Consider the following 15,340-nt stretch of genomic DNA (forward strand, 5'->3'; position numbering starts at 1 on the left):
TAGTTGCACACATAACTTTAGAAGTAGAAATTTGAACAGAACTACAATGTATTTGCTGTTTTCTGATGTTTAGAATATGTGGACATGGGCCAGGTGTGGTGGCTCATGCCTGTAATCCTAGCACTTTGGGAGGCTGAGGTGGGCAGATCACGAGGTCAGGAGATCGAGACCAGCCTGGCTAACACGGTGAAACCCTGTCTCTACTAAAAATACAAAAAAAATAGCTAGGCATGGTGGCGGGTGCCTGTAGTCCCAGCTACTCAGGAGGCTGAGGCAGGAGAATGGTGTGAACCCGGGAGGCGGAGCTTGCAGTGAGCCAAGATCGCGCCACTGCACTCCAGCCTGGGCGACAGAGCGAGACTCCATCTCAAAAAAAAAAAAAAAAAAAAGAATATGTGGACATATGTGTGGTGTAAGATATGAGTATCGTAATACATAATCTTGTCACCAGTGTAGGAGGGGTTTGAGGAAAGAGAGGATGTGTAGGATTGGAAGCAGAAAGACCAGATAATAACAGAGTATTGCATATGTCCAGGAGAAAGTTGGAGATGAACTAAACAGGGCAGGGGAGATAGAGAGGAGAAGGTGGTACTTGAAGACCAATTAGATGCAGATGTAGGAGCCCAAGGAGACTCACAGGTTTCTCACCTGTGAGACAGAATGGATGACTATGCCTCTAACCAAAATTAAAGAGTCAAGGGGAAAAATCAGGTTTAGAGCGAGTGGAGGGAGGTGGCAGTTTTATTGACGTTGCAATGGTGTGAGGGATAAATAGTGCAGAAGTGGAGACAGGAAGTTCAGTAATGTGACTATGAGGAACAGGATGGGGCGGGTGGTGCAGGGTTGAGGGAGGGGAATGTATGGATCAGAGAGATTTATAGGCTGGTGGGAGGGAACCCAGAGAGAGGGGCTGACTGAACATCTGGGAGAAAGGGACTAACTAATAGACTAAGATCCCAGAGGAGACCTTTGTAGGGGATGGGACTGAGGACAGGGGTAGCCATCCTTCCTCAAAGTCACCCACAAAGAAAGAATAGTGCCAATGCCAAGTAACTTTATAGGAGGAACAATAGAAATTGTGGACTGTATTCCTCTTGCCTCGTGTTCTCAGTGAAAGTAAAAGTCAAAATCATGCTGAGAATGAGAGGGTGATCTCTCTAGAGATCTGTCCATGCACGTCATCAAAGTGTTTCTGATAAGTGTTCAATCCTGACCATCAAGAGCTCTCTCCCTTGCCTCTTCCCTGCAACCCTCTCCCCTAATTTATTGTTTTTGCATTATGATCTAATTTCTTAGCTCTTGCTCCCACCAGAAAAAAAATAGAAAAAAAGAAAGAGAGGAGAGGTTGGGTTTTAAGTGTTTTGGAGAAGTCATGGAAGGGAATGATGGGAATATCTACCATAGACAAGCAAGAGAAGGAATGTGCACTCAATGGCTGGAGGCCCAGGTGGAAACCAGGAATTTGTGGCAGCTCCAACCCCCTCTGTTTTGCAGCTTTCTCCAGATGTGCATGTGCGTGGGAATGAAGCAATATGGGATACATGTGGAATTGATCTAAATCACTGCTGACCAGTAGAACTTTTTATGATAATGGAAATGATCTGTATCTGTGCTGTCCAATATAGTAGCCACTAGCCATGTATGGCTATTGAGTACTTAAATGTGGCTACTGCACATGAACTGAATTTTCAGTTTTATTTTAATAGCCACAGCATTGGGCAGCACAGACCTCGAGTTAGGGGTTTGTGGTTTTCATGTGGAGAAGATGACAATGGGAAGTGGGGGAAGTGAATGGCTTTCCCATTAGCACCGCCTACTCAATTCCCAGTAGAAACAGATGTTAGACTGTGAGTGGGCTAATAAACAGTAATAAACGGGAGAAAATGGAGGGGCATTCTTGCCTATGTTAATCTATAACATTCCTATGTTAATCTTAAAGAAAAAAATGAAAAATTATTGTTCAAATGTATTGTTCAAATTTATTTTTAAGGCGAGAACGTCAGTATTCTGTATGTAATAGTGAAGATTCTCCTGGCTCTTGTGAAATTCTGTATTTCAATATGGGGAGTCCTGATCAGCTCATGGTGCACAAAGGGAAATGTATTGGTGAGTAAACTAGCAAAATCTATTCATATTATTGTAATGGCAAAAGTTAATCACGAAGGAATGGGATGGATTAGATACTGTGTCATTCAGACCAGTGCAGTGCAAGGAAGACCATCAAGCTGGTAGTCATTCTGGCTCTCATCCTTAATGACTGGAATGAGAAATCACTCAGGTTTCCTCTAATGTAAGATGGAAATAAAAACCTGTGTTTTTGTCTGGGCACCATGGCTACGCCTATAATCCCAATACTTTGGGGGGCCGAGGTGGAAGGATTGCTTGAGTCCAGGAGTTCAAAGCTGCAGTGAGCTGTGATCATGCCACTGCACTCCAGTGTGAGTGACAGAATGAGACCCTGTCTCAATAAAATAAAATAAAATTTAAAAACCTGTGCTCTTGGAATATTATTAACATAACGATCATTTTAAATCTGTCATCATTATAATTATCCAAGCTTATTGAAACAAAAAAATGATTAAAATATTATCAGTCAGTAGAATTTTACATCATATACATCTACTGCTGATCAAATGTATGTAACAAAGTGAATTCTAATGCCTATGATCTTTTTTGTTGTTGAGACAGGGTGTTGCTCCATCACTAGGCTGGAGTGGTACAGTGGCACAATCATAGCTCACTGTAACCTCAAACTCCTGGGCTCACTCAATATTCTCCCCTCAGCCTCCTGAATAGCTAGGACTACAGTAATGTCTGTGGTCTTTATTGACCAGATCTCATTTTCTTAAGTGGATATCCATCCATTTGGCATTTTCCTGCTTGACATATTATACCTGACCAAGAAGACCACCTTATTTTCTATATGCCTTATTTAGAAGTTTTGTCTACTCATGGCTGTTTGGCGTGAAGCTGGTTCAGCAAATCAGAATTTGAATTGCTCATACTAAAGTCAAGTTTTTGGTATTTCTTCCTTTACCCTAAATGTATGTCATCTTTACCCAGCCTTACAGATAAAACCAGTAATTGGTATAGAAACCATTTGTACATAGTGAATTTGGCAATTAACTTTCATTTTCAATCCCATGCATATTTTTGCCAGAGGTAACAGGTAGCCAAATTATGTGAAATGAGTTTGCTTTCTTTTGGGATCTTTTCCCCTTCCTCTTTAAGGAGATACAAATAAGCAAAAGAGTAGCCAGGAAGCAGGCAGCAGGTGGAGGGAGAAGAAACCAAACTTCTCAATAATCTATGAGCTAAATACTTAACCTTGGCAGACACACAGCAGCCTGGACAGTAAAGGATCCTGCACATAGACAGAGCTGCCATATTTAGACAAAGGAATCATTGGGTAGGTTCAAGACATTGGTAGTGGTGGTTGGCTTTAGACCTGAGACTGTCCTTGACTCAGACATTTCAGATTCATGAAGTGACAACATAAAACTACTTCTAATAACCTGGGGAAATCAAGAAGGCAAATTAATTCAATTCTTATTACCTTAACTTAGTCTCTTATTCTCACTGGTACTCATTAGACAGATTCACCATAGTTAATACCCTTATTAGGAGGCACATTTTCAGTTGGAGAATTTTTAATAAAATTACCAAGTAAATTATTCATTTTGTTTTCTCACAGTGGGTCTGATTTTTTAAAATATGCCCTAATTGTCTATGAAATGTTTTTATAAAAGATTAACTACTAATTTTTTTATTTTCAATGAAGTATTTTTATAAAAAACAATATTTGTTTTTCATTTTAAAGTTGTTAGAACTAGACAGAGGAGAGAACTTACTTATAGATATGACTATAGCACTATAGAGACTGTCTGCATAAATGATCATTGTGGGCATATAGGGTTTCAGTTAGAGTTCTTTTGACAATGTATTTTCTCTTAGCCTCGTCTCAGTATATTCTTTTGTCCCTTTTATTATTCCCATCATGAAAAACTGACAAGAAGACTCTGGCAATACTAAAATTATAATTTTTTAAACCCCAGCAACTATGAAATGCCTGCCTAGTCCCAATTAGGGAAACAAATATTGCAAAACACTGTACTGCATAACACACAAATTTAATTAGGCTTTATGTAAATAACGTCTTACTCCATCCCATAAACATTTAATGCCATGTGTTTCTAGTAGACTGCTTAGATCCCTCATTTCTCAGGTTGCTTCGTTTGGTTGACAAATTTTTAAACAGCAGGATTTTTTCCCCTTAGGCAAAGACTGTCAGGAGTTATTTATGACTAACAGATCATTTTAATTAAAATCTCTAAATTATCAGCATTCCCATGAAATAAAAACTGCTTGTCAGATAAAAAGTCAAAGTGAGCTAGTTCAGCCATATTTCTCCAAAGTATTTTTGCTGAGACATCTTTATCATATATATGCAGGTTACTTCACCTTTGATTATTCAAATAGAAAAGATAATTAGCAATGTCTCTTTAAAAATTTGTTTTCATTATGAAGATAGTATAGCATCATGGAAAACTATTATTTATATAAGAGAAAAAGGCAGATTACTATATATCGGGGTTATCAGCTGGGGCCAATTTTGTAGCCTGCAGGACATTTGATGATGTCTGCACACATTTTTGATGGCTAACATTGGGGTCGGGGTGCTATTGGCATCTAGTGGGTAGATACCAGGATTGCTGCTAAAATCCTACAGTGCACAAAACAGCTGCCTACAACAAAGATTACCTGGTCCAAAATGTCATAGTGTCAAGGTGCTATATATATGCTATGATATGGTAAATTATGGGGTAAAGGAGAATAGAGGGAACTAAAAGAAAAATAAAACAAGTGGTGATTTTTTCTCCTTTTCCAGTTTTTTAGAATTTTCTATTATTGTTTTAATGAAAATAGAGATTTTTATAAGAAAATTTTTGGTGTTACAGAAATGTAGCTCTCCCTGTGTAAGTGAGAACCATATGACTATCACTAAATAAATGTGTCTCATTTTCTAGTTTCAAATCTAAACTGTCATCTCTTGTTCTTTCCTTCCAAAGCATTGACCAGTTTGTATTTACTGAGCATATTCAAATTTTGCACTTAGAAAGTCATTGATGTATTCAGATTTTCAAATTACTGTTTTACTGTGCACACGAATCTATAATGATCTCGATGGCTTGTTCTCTATTTTCATATTCTTTCTGTCATTTTAGTTGGTATTTAGCTGTATGAGCGTACACCAGTAGACACAGTCAGCAAAGGTAGACTCGTTATGAAAATAACATTGTGCATAATGGCTAGTAGCATAAAACACTGGCCTCTTTTGTTTTTTGAGACAGAGTCTTACTCTTGCCGCCCAGGCTGGAGTGCAGTGGTGCGCTCTAGGCTCACTGCAACCTCCGCCTCCCAGGTTCAAGCGATTCTCCTGCCTCAGCCTCCCAAATAGCTGAGACTCCAGGTGCCCGCCACCAAACCTGGCTAATTTTTTTGTATTTTTAGTAGCGACGGGGTTTCACCATGTTGTCCAGGCTGGTCTCGAACTCCTGACCTCAGGTGATCCATCTGCCTCAGCCTTCCAAAATGCTGGGATTACAGGCATGAGCCACCGCGCCTGGCCAAACATTCGTCTCTTTATTTGCCTGATACTAAGATCTCATTGTTGATTCTTGCCCCTTATAAAAAATTATTTTAGGACTCAGGTATATTGCTAAATATCAAAAATTGTTTACAAAAGGACATTATTACATAAAGTCCTATTTTCCATAGTTAGCACATGGTATCCATTGTTGAACTAAAGAATGTGTATTACCCCCTCCCTTCCTTCCCCCCAAGAGAAAACATACCAGTGGGATTTAATTACACTTTCTGTTTAATGTGCAGGCAGTGATGAACAACTTGGAAAATTAGTCTACAATGCTTTGGAAACAGCCACTGGTGGCTTTGTCTTGTTGTATGAGTGGGTCCTTCAGTGGCAGAAAAAAATGGGTCCGTTCCTTACCAGTCAAGAAAAAGAGAAGATTGATAAGTGCAAAAAGCAGGTAAGCATCCAAGGTGGCTGACTGAGCAAAAGGCCTAATCTCAGGCTTTAGGAGATGACAGAACAAAATAGCCCTGCATTTGTTTGCCCTGCAGAGATGGTCCAGAGCAGTATGAGAACTGTTTGACCAGGGAGGACAGTGAAGGACCAGTACCTCTTTGCCCCTTGCTTCTGATTTCAGAACTTTCACAACATGATCAAAGCACTTCCAGCTGCCTTCTTAACCTCCTTTCTCAGCCCTTAGTATGGCATTAACAGTCATCTTTCCAACTGGGACTAAATACTAGTTCATAATTGGGTTTTTTTACAATTCTTCTTTTCCCTACTCTTGAAATATTGCTTCAGGGCTGGGTGTGGTGACTCATACCTGTAATCCCAGCACTTTGGGAGGCCAAGGTAGGAGGACTACTTGAGCCCAGGAGGTTGAGACCAGCCTGGGAAACATGGTGAAACCCTGTCTCTACAAAAAATTTAAAAATCTGTGGGCATGGTGGCACATACTTGTGGTCCCAGCTGCTTGGGAGGCTGAGGTGGGATAATTGCTTGAGCCCAGGAGGTTGAGGCTGCAGTGAGCTGTGTTCATGCCACTGCACTGCAACCTGGGTGACAGAGCAAGACCCTGTCTCCAAAAAAAAAAAAAGAAAAGAAAAATACTGCTTCAAAACTGAATTTTGGGGGACCGGAGGATTTTTAAGTTAATTTATAAATTATGATTTATAACCAAGCATAAGGAGAACATTCAGTATTGCATATTGCAGTGTTACATAATAACAAGGTTTACAAAAACGTAGATAAAGCATGGTGTTCAGAAATGTGTGTGTATTTAAGTATAGAAAGAAAACTGAAAGTAAATGTGCCAAAATCTTGAGTTATCACTGGGTGGTGACCACATAGATAACATGTGGGTATTTTCTATCAAACTAATTTTTTAAATGTTGACAATGATCTTTATTAAATCAGAAAAGATTTTTTTTTTCTATCTTCAAACTTAACTCCTCTTTGCCATGTGAGGTTCTGAGGATTAGGATGTGGCCATTATTCTGCTGCTCAAATCATATACTATATTTTTAAAAACCCAAATACAAAGCTAATCAGAAAAGGTTATTTTTAAATTAAAGTTTGTTTTTTCTAGTGGCTATACCTCAAAAGAATTTTATTTTAAAAACTGTTCACTAATTTTGTAGTATATGCATAGTAGGTTTTGAGATTAGAGAAGTTGAGAATTAGCTAAATTTTTTCCATCTTTATGAACTATTAGATTGACCATATGGTTTGGGGAGGATTCAGTTTAGGGCATATTTGTTCTCCTCTCATCTGAAAGTATATTTTCTATCAAATACTTCACTTTTGGTTTGGGTTTTGTTTTTTTATGCCCCCATCTTGTATGATCAAATACTTCACTTTTGAAATGAAACCCAAGTTAATGTTGACTGGCCCAATATTCTTTTTTTTTTTTTTTTAACTTATCAGATTCAAGGAACAGAAACAGAATTCAACTCACTGGTAAAATTGAGCCATCCAAATGTAGTACGCTACCTTGCAATGAATCTCAAAGAGCAAGACGACTCCATCGTGGTGGACATTTTAGTGGAGCACATTAGTGGGGTCTCTCTTGCTGCACACCTGAGCCACTCAGGCCCCATCCCTGTGCATCAGCTTCGCAGGTACACAGCTCAGCTCCTGTCAGGCCTTGATTATCTGCACAGCAATTCTGTGGTGCATAAGGTCCTGAGTGCATCTAATGTCTTGGTGGATGCAGAAGGCACCGTCAAGATTACGGACTATAGCATTTCTAAGCGCCTCGCAGACATTTGCAAGGAGGATGTGTTTGAGCAAACCCGAGTTCGTTTTAGTGACAATGCTCTGCCTTATAAAACGGGGAAGAAAGGAGATGTTTGGCGTCTTGGCCTTCTGCTGCTGTCCCTCAGCCAAGGACAGGAATGTGGAGAGTACCCTGTGACCATCCCTAGTGACTTACCAGCTGACTTTCAAGATTTTCTAAAGAAGTGAGTATCACTGAGATTCTCTCTAATAGCACTTTACTCCTGTACTTTTGATTGTGCTAGAGTGTGCCAGACATCTAAGTGATGTGGAAGCTGAGAAGTGAGGAACAGGACTTCATTCTTTGCTCTCCCAATCCTGTCCTAGTCTCATATGTTCTGTTTTCTCATGTAGGTTGGTGATTCTCTTAACTACCACATTCTCTGAAATTCACTTGGAATTCACACTTGATTTTCAAACTCCTTTTGGGGGACTGATGGGATACTCTTGGAAGTCAATAGAGATGGTTATGGTGAGAAATGCCCTAGGTATTCCAAATACTGACCTTTGCTCTGGTTCCTAAATGGTCAAAGACGAGGCTCCTTATTCAAAAACAGCTTTGGGAGTGAGATTCTGCCCCTTGTGCTTCTTAACCATTCTTCATTGGCTGTCTCATTCATTTAAGTTGTAGAATGCAAATAACTTCCTTAGTCTAGCCAGAGGAGTTTCAATACCTGTAAATCACAGGTGCATGTTTAATTACAAAGCCAAGTTTTATCCAATTTGGGAGAACCTTTCTTGAGATGTTTCCTCAGGCCTAACATGTTTGTCCAGGTCCTTCACTTAAGTGTTTTCTAATTTCGTTCTGCCTCTGTTTTCAGTCCAAGCCAGAGCTAAGTTCTGTCAGTTTCTGTTAAATGGGAGATAAGATCCCTTCAGTCTGGATTTTTCCAGATGCTCCTCTGGTCCAGCTGTCCTGCAGGAGTTGACCTGGGCTGGTTTCTTCCCTTTCTGACACTCTTTGTTTTTTACCTTCTTTTTCCCAATCATTTGCTTTTATTCACTTCTTCCATTTGCAACATTTCTTTTACCCTTCACATTTCTTTCCCTATTCCACCTATCGCAGTAGCCAGTTGGCCTGGTTTACATTGTTATGCTCTGTCACTGATGGTCTTACCATTACAGATGTGAAAGTAGCTGCACCTGTGTTTGAATGAGATTGTTTTTGTGTAAAGTGAATATGATATATATATATATACACACACACATGCATACAGTTGTGGAAAGGGGCCAACTTTGATTCTTTATGTTGGTTTCTCGCCTTAAAGTATATGAAAATATTAAGATTTCTAAAGAAATATTTTATGGTATCTTTTTAATGCAATGGCGCTTTAAACATATTTATTTAAATGCACCCTAACAATGAGGTTGGCCAAAATGACAAATATGATGATAGAATCACAGATGGAAAGTTTCATTTCCATCTTCAAAATGTCACCTTTAGTGTTCTGCCTTCTTCATTGATGAAGAGTAATTTAGTCAAGGTTAGCAATAGCATTATGTATTGTTAAAAACAGTACTGGGAGGTTTAAGTAGAAGTACCTTTCCTTTCCCGTTTAGTAGCAAAATGAATGGGCTCGGTAGCTAAAACTTTCCTAGTTCTCTTCTTAAATAGCTGTATGCTCTGTCAGTTTTAAACTTGAGATCAGCACAATTTCTTATTCTTTTTTTTTTTTTTTTTTTTGAGATGGAGTCTGGCTGTGTCGCCCAGGCTGGAGTGCAGTGGTACGATCTCAGCTTCCTGCAAGCTCCGCCTCCCAGGTTCACGCCATTCTCCTGCCTCAGCCTCCTGAGTAGCTGGGTCTACAGGCGCCCGCTATTACACCCGGCTAATGTTTTGTATTTTTAGTAGAGACAGGGTTTCACCATGTTAGCCAGGATGGTCTCAATCTCCTGACCTCGTGATCAGCCCACTTCGGCCTCCCAAAGTGCTGGGATTACAGGCGTGAGCCATAGCGCATGGCCTTATTCTTTTAACAAGATTTTTCTTTAGACTATTTTGTATACTTCTCTCCCTGGAGTGGTTTGATAGACTGTGCTTGGTTAAGGAGCTGCCAAGAACTGTTTTTATGAACTTTGCTGTCCAGCCCTGGTTAACAAAAGAAAAATGCCATTCAAAAAGAATGAAAACAGGAACCTTCCATTTGTAGTTATATTTTTACATATTAGTGAACACCCTTTGGAGCAAGATTTTGTTTCAAATCAGCCTCTGTGATGGGTAAGACTCTGGAGTCAAAACATCTGGGTTCAGGTCTCACCTCTATGTCCTACTGGCTGAGTGAATTAACCCCCTGCCCTGCGTTTCCTCCTCTGTGAAGCTGGGATGATAGCACTGCCTACCTCATGAGGTGGTTGTGAGGATTAAATTAGTTAACACCCATAAAGTGCCTGGCACTTGGCCCAGACTGAGTCAGTGCTGGTTTTCATCACCATCCTCAGTAGTGAGAACTATGAAGAAATGTGGGTGTTGCCAGGCATTTTATCCCTTTTTGTTCAAAGCTGAACCTTTTCTATATACGGCTACCCTGTTGCCAAAATTATTGATTCAGAGAAGTTCATTTTTAAAGTGAGATCTTGGTGGCTATAAATCTCTTAAAAATACTGTGCATTCTAGGTAGGCTGTAACATTTTTCTGATCCAGATTTACTTTCAAGTCAATAGCATTTATGTCACAGTTGAGTTACAGTTGATAACGCAATTCAGAAACCCAACAGGGCATATATAGGGATGCTCATTGCAGCATTTTGTGAAAATGTGAAAAATTGGAAATAATCTCAACAGTAGGAGAATGTGTAAATAAATTCTGGTAGGTCCACGCCTATACAGAAGTTTAAAAAAAATCTTTAAGTACTGGCTTAGAAAGAGCTCCAAGACACATGGTGGAATGAAAAAAGCAAGCTGAAGAATAATATATATAAGATGATATTGCTTAAAAAATCAAAAAACAATACTATTTTGTTTGGATGGTTGTATGTTTATGTGTATAAATGCATAGAAAAATCTCTACAATGAGACACCCTAAGTGGAAGAAAGAATTGGAAGGGGAGGTTGGTCAAAGGCTTTATCATTATCAGTAATGTTTTAATATTTGCAAGGAGAAGGTATATATGTTTTAATGATATAATTAAAAAGTAATTTTAAATTTAAAGGAAAATACGGTATCTTATACAAATGGTTTTATTAGAATTTTTTTGCCTGTTCAAGCTATGAAATTAGGAGTACCTTGCTTTTTACTGCTGCAACATAAAAAAAAGTTACCATTTATGATAGTTGTTGTCACCACTTTATATGTATAGATTTTTAAGTCTAGAACTCACAACGACAGTTGATTCTTTTAAGTATATTGTTTTAATTATAGGTCAAGTGCTACCAAGTCGTACTACTTGGGCCGTTGTAATGAAAGTAGCTTGGCATGGTGGTTCATGCCTGTAATCCCAGCATTGCAGGAGGCCTAGGTGAGAGGATCTCTTGAGCCCAGGAGTTCAAGACCTGCCTGGGCAACATAGTAAGACCTCATCTCTACTTTTTTAAGTATTCCAGCACAGCAGGGCGTGATACCTCACACCTGTAATCCCAGCACTTTGGGAGGCTGAGGCAGGCAGATCACTTGAGGTCAGGAGTTCAAGACCAGCCTGGCCAACATGGCAAAACCCCATATCTACTAAAAAGACAAAAATTAGCCATGCATGGTGACACTCACCTGTAATCCCATCTACTTGAGAGCCTGAAGCAGGAGAATCGCTTGAACCTGGGAGGTAGAGGTTGCAGGTTGCAGTGAGCCAAGATAGTGCCACTGCACTCCAGCCTGGGCAAGAGAGCAAGACTTCGTCTCATAATAAAATAAAATAAAATGAAAATAAATAAATAAAACATTCCAGCATGGTGGTACACGCCTGTAGTCCCAGTTACTCAGGAGGCTGAGGCAAGAGGATGCTTTGAGTCTAGGAGTTCGAGGCTGCCATGAGTGATGATCGCAACACTGCTCTCCAGCTTGGGTGACAGAGCAAAACCTTATCTCAAAAAAAAAATTAAAATTAAAAAAAAAAGGCCAGCTTAAATCAGTTACAGTTTAACTACTTAGACTTTAACTTAGACTTTAGCTTGCATTGAAATCATTTGGAGCTCTTGTTAAAGCACAGATCACTGTCCAAACCCCCAGAGATGCTGATTTACTAGGTCAGGGGTGTAGTAGAATTTGTATTTCTAACATTTTTTAGGGGATACTGATGCTACTGGCCAGGGACCCCACTTTGAGAAGCCCTGGGTTAAAGGTATGGCTTGTTTTTCTTCATTAAAAAACAAAACAAGAATTGTCTATTACACCATTAAACAGTAAGTTAATGGGTTCAAGGAATGAAGATTAAAAGAAAGTATATGAGGCCGGGCACGGTGGCTCACGCCTGTAATCCCAGCACTTTGGGAGGCCGAGACAGTCAGATTGTTTGAGCTCAGGAGTTGGAGACCAGCCTGGGCAGTGTGGTGAAACCCTATCTCTACAAAAAATATAAAAATTAGCCAGGCCTGGTGGTGCCTGCCTGTAGTCCCAGCTACTGAGATGGGAGGATTGCTTGAGCCCGGGAAGCAGAAGTTGGAATGAGCTGAGATCACACCACTGCACTGCAGCCTGGGCGATACGGCAAGACCCTATTTCAAAAAAAAAAAAAAAAAAGCATAAACCAATTTTTAAAAAAAGTATGCAATAGAATATGGGACTTTAAAAAAGCCTTCCCTAAATGTTTCCAACTTGCTTCATCCTGTAATGAGCAGGCTTCATCTAAAGCTCGTCATACTGAGCCACTCTGCTGCACCAACTCTCTGATTTGCTTTGTCTTTCGAAAGCTTTATTTATAACCGGTTCCTGCAAAGGCTTAGTTTGGCATGACAAGGCATTAAACTGTTCATCGAGGTGAAAATTTATAGCCTACTTGTGCTACCTTAGACTTTTAAAAAATTGTTCCATGAGGGTAAGTCTTCTCATCTAGAGATGCCTTTTTTTGATTCGCCTCTTGTACCCAGCCTGTCCCATAGCATGTAAATCCTGCAGGAATGTTTATTAATTTAAATTCACCTATGAGAGTACATTCTGGTCTTTGAGTAACATGAATTCTATAATGTGTATCTTTAAAAAATAAACCCATAGTTAATGCCTTGGATTAACTAGTTTAGCACTGATTGTTTGTGATGCTAAGATTCTTCCTTCCCTCTCACCGAGATGTGTGTGCTTGGATGACAAGGAAAGATGGAGTCCCCAGCAGTTGTTGAAACACAGCTTTATAAATCCCCAGCCAAAAATGCCTCTAGTGGAACAAAGTCCTGAAGGTGAGTCTGTTACCTTTCTTTATTTGGTATCCTGTTTGACATTAAATTATTTTGAAAGTATACATAAACCAAAAACTGGAAGGGGCTGCATGTGTTATTTTATGTCTTTTATTCTGAACTAAATCCATTAGTTTGATGTGTGCCATGTGCATGGGACTGTTTTGCCACCCTGATTTTTCTAGTCTCTACTGATGGAATGAATGTCCATTGCTGTAGTCTCTTGTGGTGTTTAGTCACCCATAGTGCCATGTAACTAGATTTTTCCTGCTGCACCTGAGATTAAGGAACCTCGGTAGAGATTGGGATGGATCATGAGACCTGAGTTTTGGTTCTAGCTCTATAGTTAAGTCACTTATTCTATATAATCCCCCACCTGTAAACTTGGGCTAATTATATATTTCTGCCTACTTTAAGGAGGGCAAGGTGAGGAAAAGTTTTAAAAGGCCACTCAGGTAAGAGGTAATTTTTCAAACTACTGGTTGGAGCTCTTCTTCCAGGGCTTCCATCATTGTTGGCTATGTAGCTCTTCCTAAATTTCCAATGCCTCATGTGCCTCTTACTCCCTGTTTTATCTCAGATTCTGGAGGACAAGATTATGTTGAGACTGTTATTCCTAGCAACCGGCTACCCAGTGCTGCCTTCTTTAGTGAGACACAGAGACAGTTTTCCCGATACTTCATTGAGTTTGAAGAATTACAACTTCTTGGTAAAGGAGCTTTTGGAGCTGTCATCAAGGTGTGGTACAGAGTCATTCCCAGTCCCCTTTAGAGCTCCTTCTCTGTTCCATTTCCACAAAGACTCATGGACTTTACTTTTATTTTGGGAGTGGGGAGGGAAGTGAATATGGCTGTTGGATACTATGCTCATCCTCACCTTCCTGGAGTTAAAGGTTTTATTTAAGTTACGCTGGACACAGTTGAGAATTGTCCCACTCCTCTTTCCTTGCTTCATGTGGAGCATTAACATGAAACACACATGGTTATAACAGCACTTCAAGTGGAATCAAGACCTCCACAGAAAGAACATTTTTGTGTGCTTTGGTTCAGAAAGAACATTGTTCTTTTTTTCTCCTGTTTGCTGTTAGAGTTGCTGTAGATAAAAAGGTTCTAAGGTTAGAAGAGAGATGGACTTCAAACTGGGAGATGGCCCCAGCAGGTCTCGATGGCTTTTATTTTCCAGCTATTATTGGGACAGGAAAGTAGCGATGTATTATTAAGGTACACTGTTGTTGGGTCTTCCTTTCTTCGTTCTAGTCTATTTGGGTGACTTTTATTATTATCTGCCCCTTGTAGAAAGAGGTTTCAGCTGTTTTTATATAATAGAAGTATTTCTTTGTAAATTAGGAGACCCAGATTATTGTATTAAGTCCATATACAGTACATGTCATCTTTCACATATGAAGGTAACCCACCATCAACTGAGTATATTGTCTGTTAAGGATTCTGAGAGTATCATTAGGAAGCATTACTGTTACTGTAGAAAAACTTTTACACTAAAAAAGGAATTAAATTAGTTTTCCTGTGGTAAAAGTCAGACAAGCAAGACAGATGTCCTGATCAGAAAGATCATAATTATGTCTAAGAGGAGGGGATGATTGAAGCGTATACTGTCCCTTTAACACAATATCATTTTGATCAAATCCTTTAACTTCATTCTATTTTAAATTCTTGAACGTAGAATAGTAACAAATTTCATCTCTTTACAAGTACTTAATAATGATAGGCAAGCTCATATAACAAAAACATCTGAGTAACTTAAGCCCCCACGGTTTCCAGTAGTTTCTCCCTATGAGAATCCACAGCCCTCACCTCCTACCTCTGTGCTTCTGTGTCAGAGTAGGGCAGCCTGCCCAGTGATCTGGCATTCATTAGCAGTTGGACCCATTACTGTTTCTGCACCTTTTCACTTCAGTAAATGAATTCCTAGGGGTTTCCAGTATAGCAAGCTTTACTCCCAACCCAGTTCATATATGATGTGTACTGAGACAGGAGATCAAAAGGCAATGCCAAGATCCCCACCTCCCACCCTACACTGTCCTCTTCCCTATTAATGTGGCAGTAAAAGAACACAGGGCTATCATTTTTTGGAGCACCTGCCATATTTCAGATTGTGTGCCAGGTGGTTTACAAACCTTGTCTTTAAATCTCAGGA

The 15,340-nt window shown here is 39.6% G+C and overlaps 1 protein-coding gene across 5 annotated transcripts in view; it reads left to right on the top strand.

The window, feature by feature from the left end:
• The window catches only part of EIF2AK4 (eukaryotic translation initiation factor 2 alpha kinase 4), a 101,540-nt gene that overhangs the window by 25,749 nt on the left and 60,451 nt on the right, over positions 1-15,340 (top strand). For all 5 annotated transcript variants that reach the window (XR_004666470.3, XM_024925587.4, XM_034938507.3 and 2 more), the window contains exons 7-11: positions 1,991-2,106; positions 5,893-6,050; positions 7,520-8,055; positions 13,083-13,189; positions 13,767-13,924. Coding sequence is in view for 4 of the 5 variants with exons in the window: in XM_024925587.4 (XP_024781355.2) it covers positions 1,991-2,106; positions 5,893-6,050; positions 7,520-8,055; positions 13,083-13,189; positions 13,767-13,924 (1,075 nt within the window). In the remaining variant the exon portion in view is untranslated. The remainder of the gene's footprint in view (positions 1-1,990; positions 2,107-5,892; positions 6,051-7,519; positions 8,056-13,082; positions 13,190-13,766; positions 13,925-15,340) is intronic.

The sequence above is a fragment of the Pan paniscus genome, chromosome 16, assembly GCF_029289425.2.
Source record: "Pan paniscus chromosome 16, NHGRI_mPanPan1-v2.0_pri, whole genome shotgun sequence".
Taxonomy (NCBI): domain Eukaryota; kingdom Metazoa; phylum Chordata; class Mammalia; order Primates; family Hominidae; genus Pan; species Pan paniscus.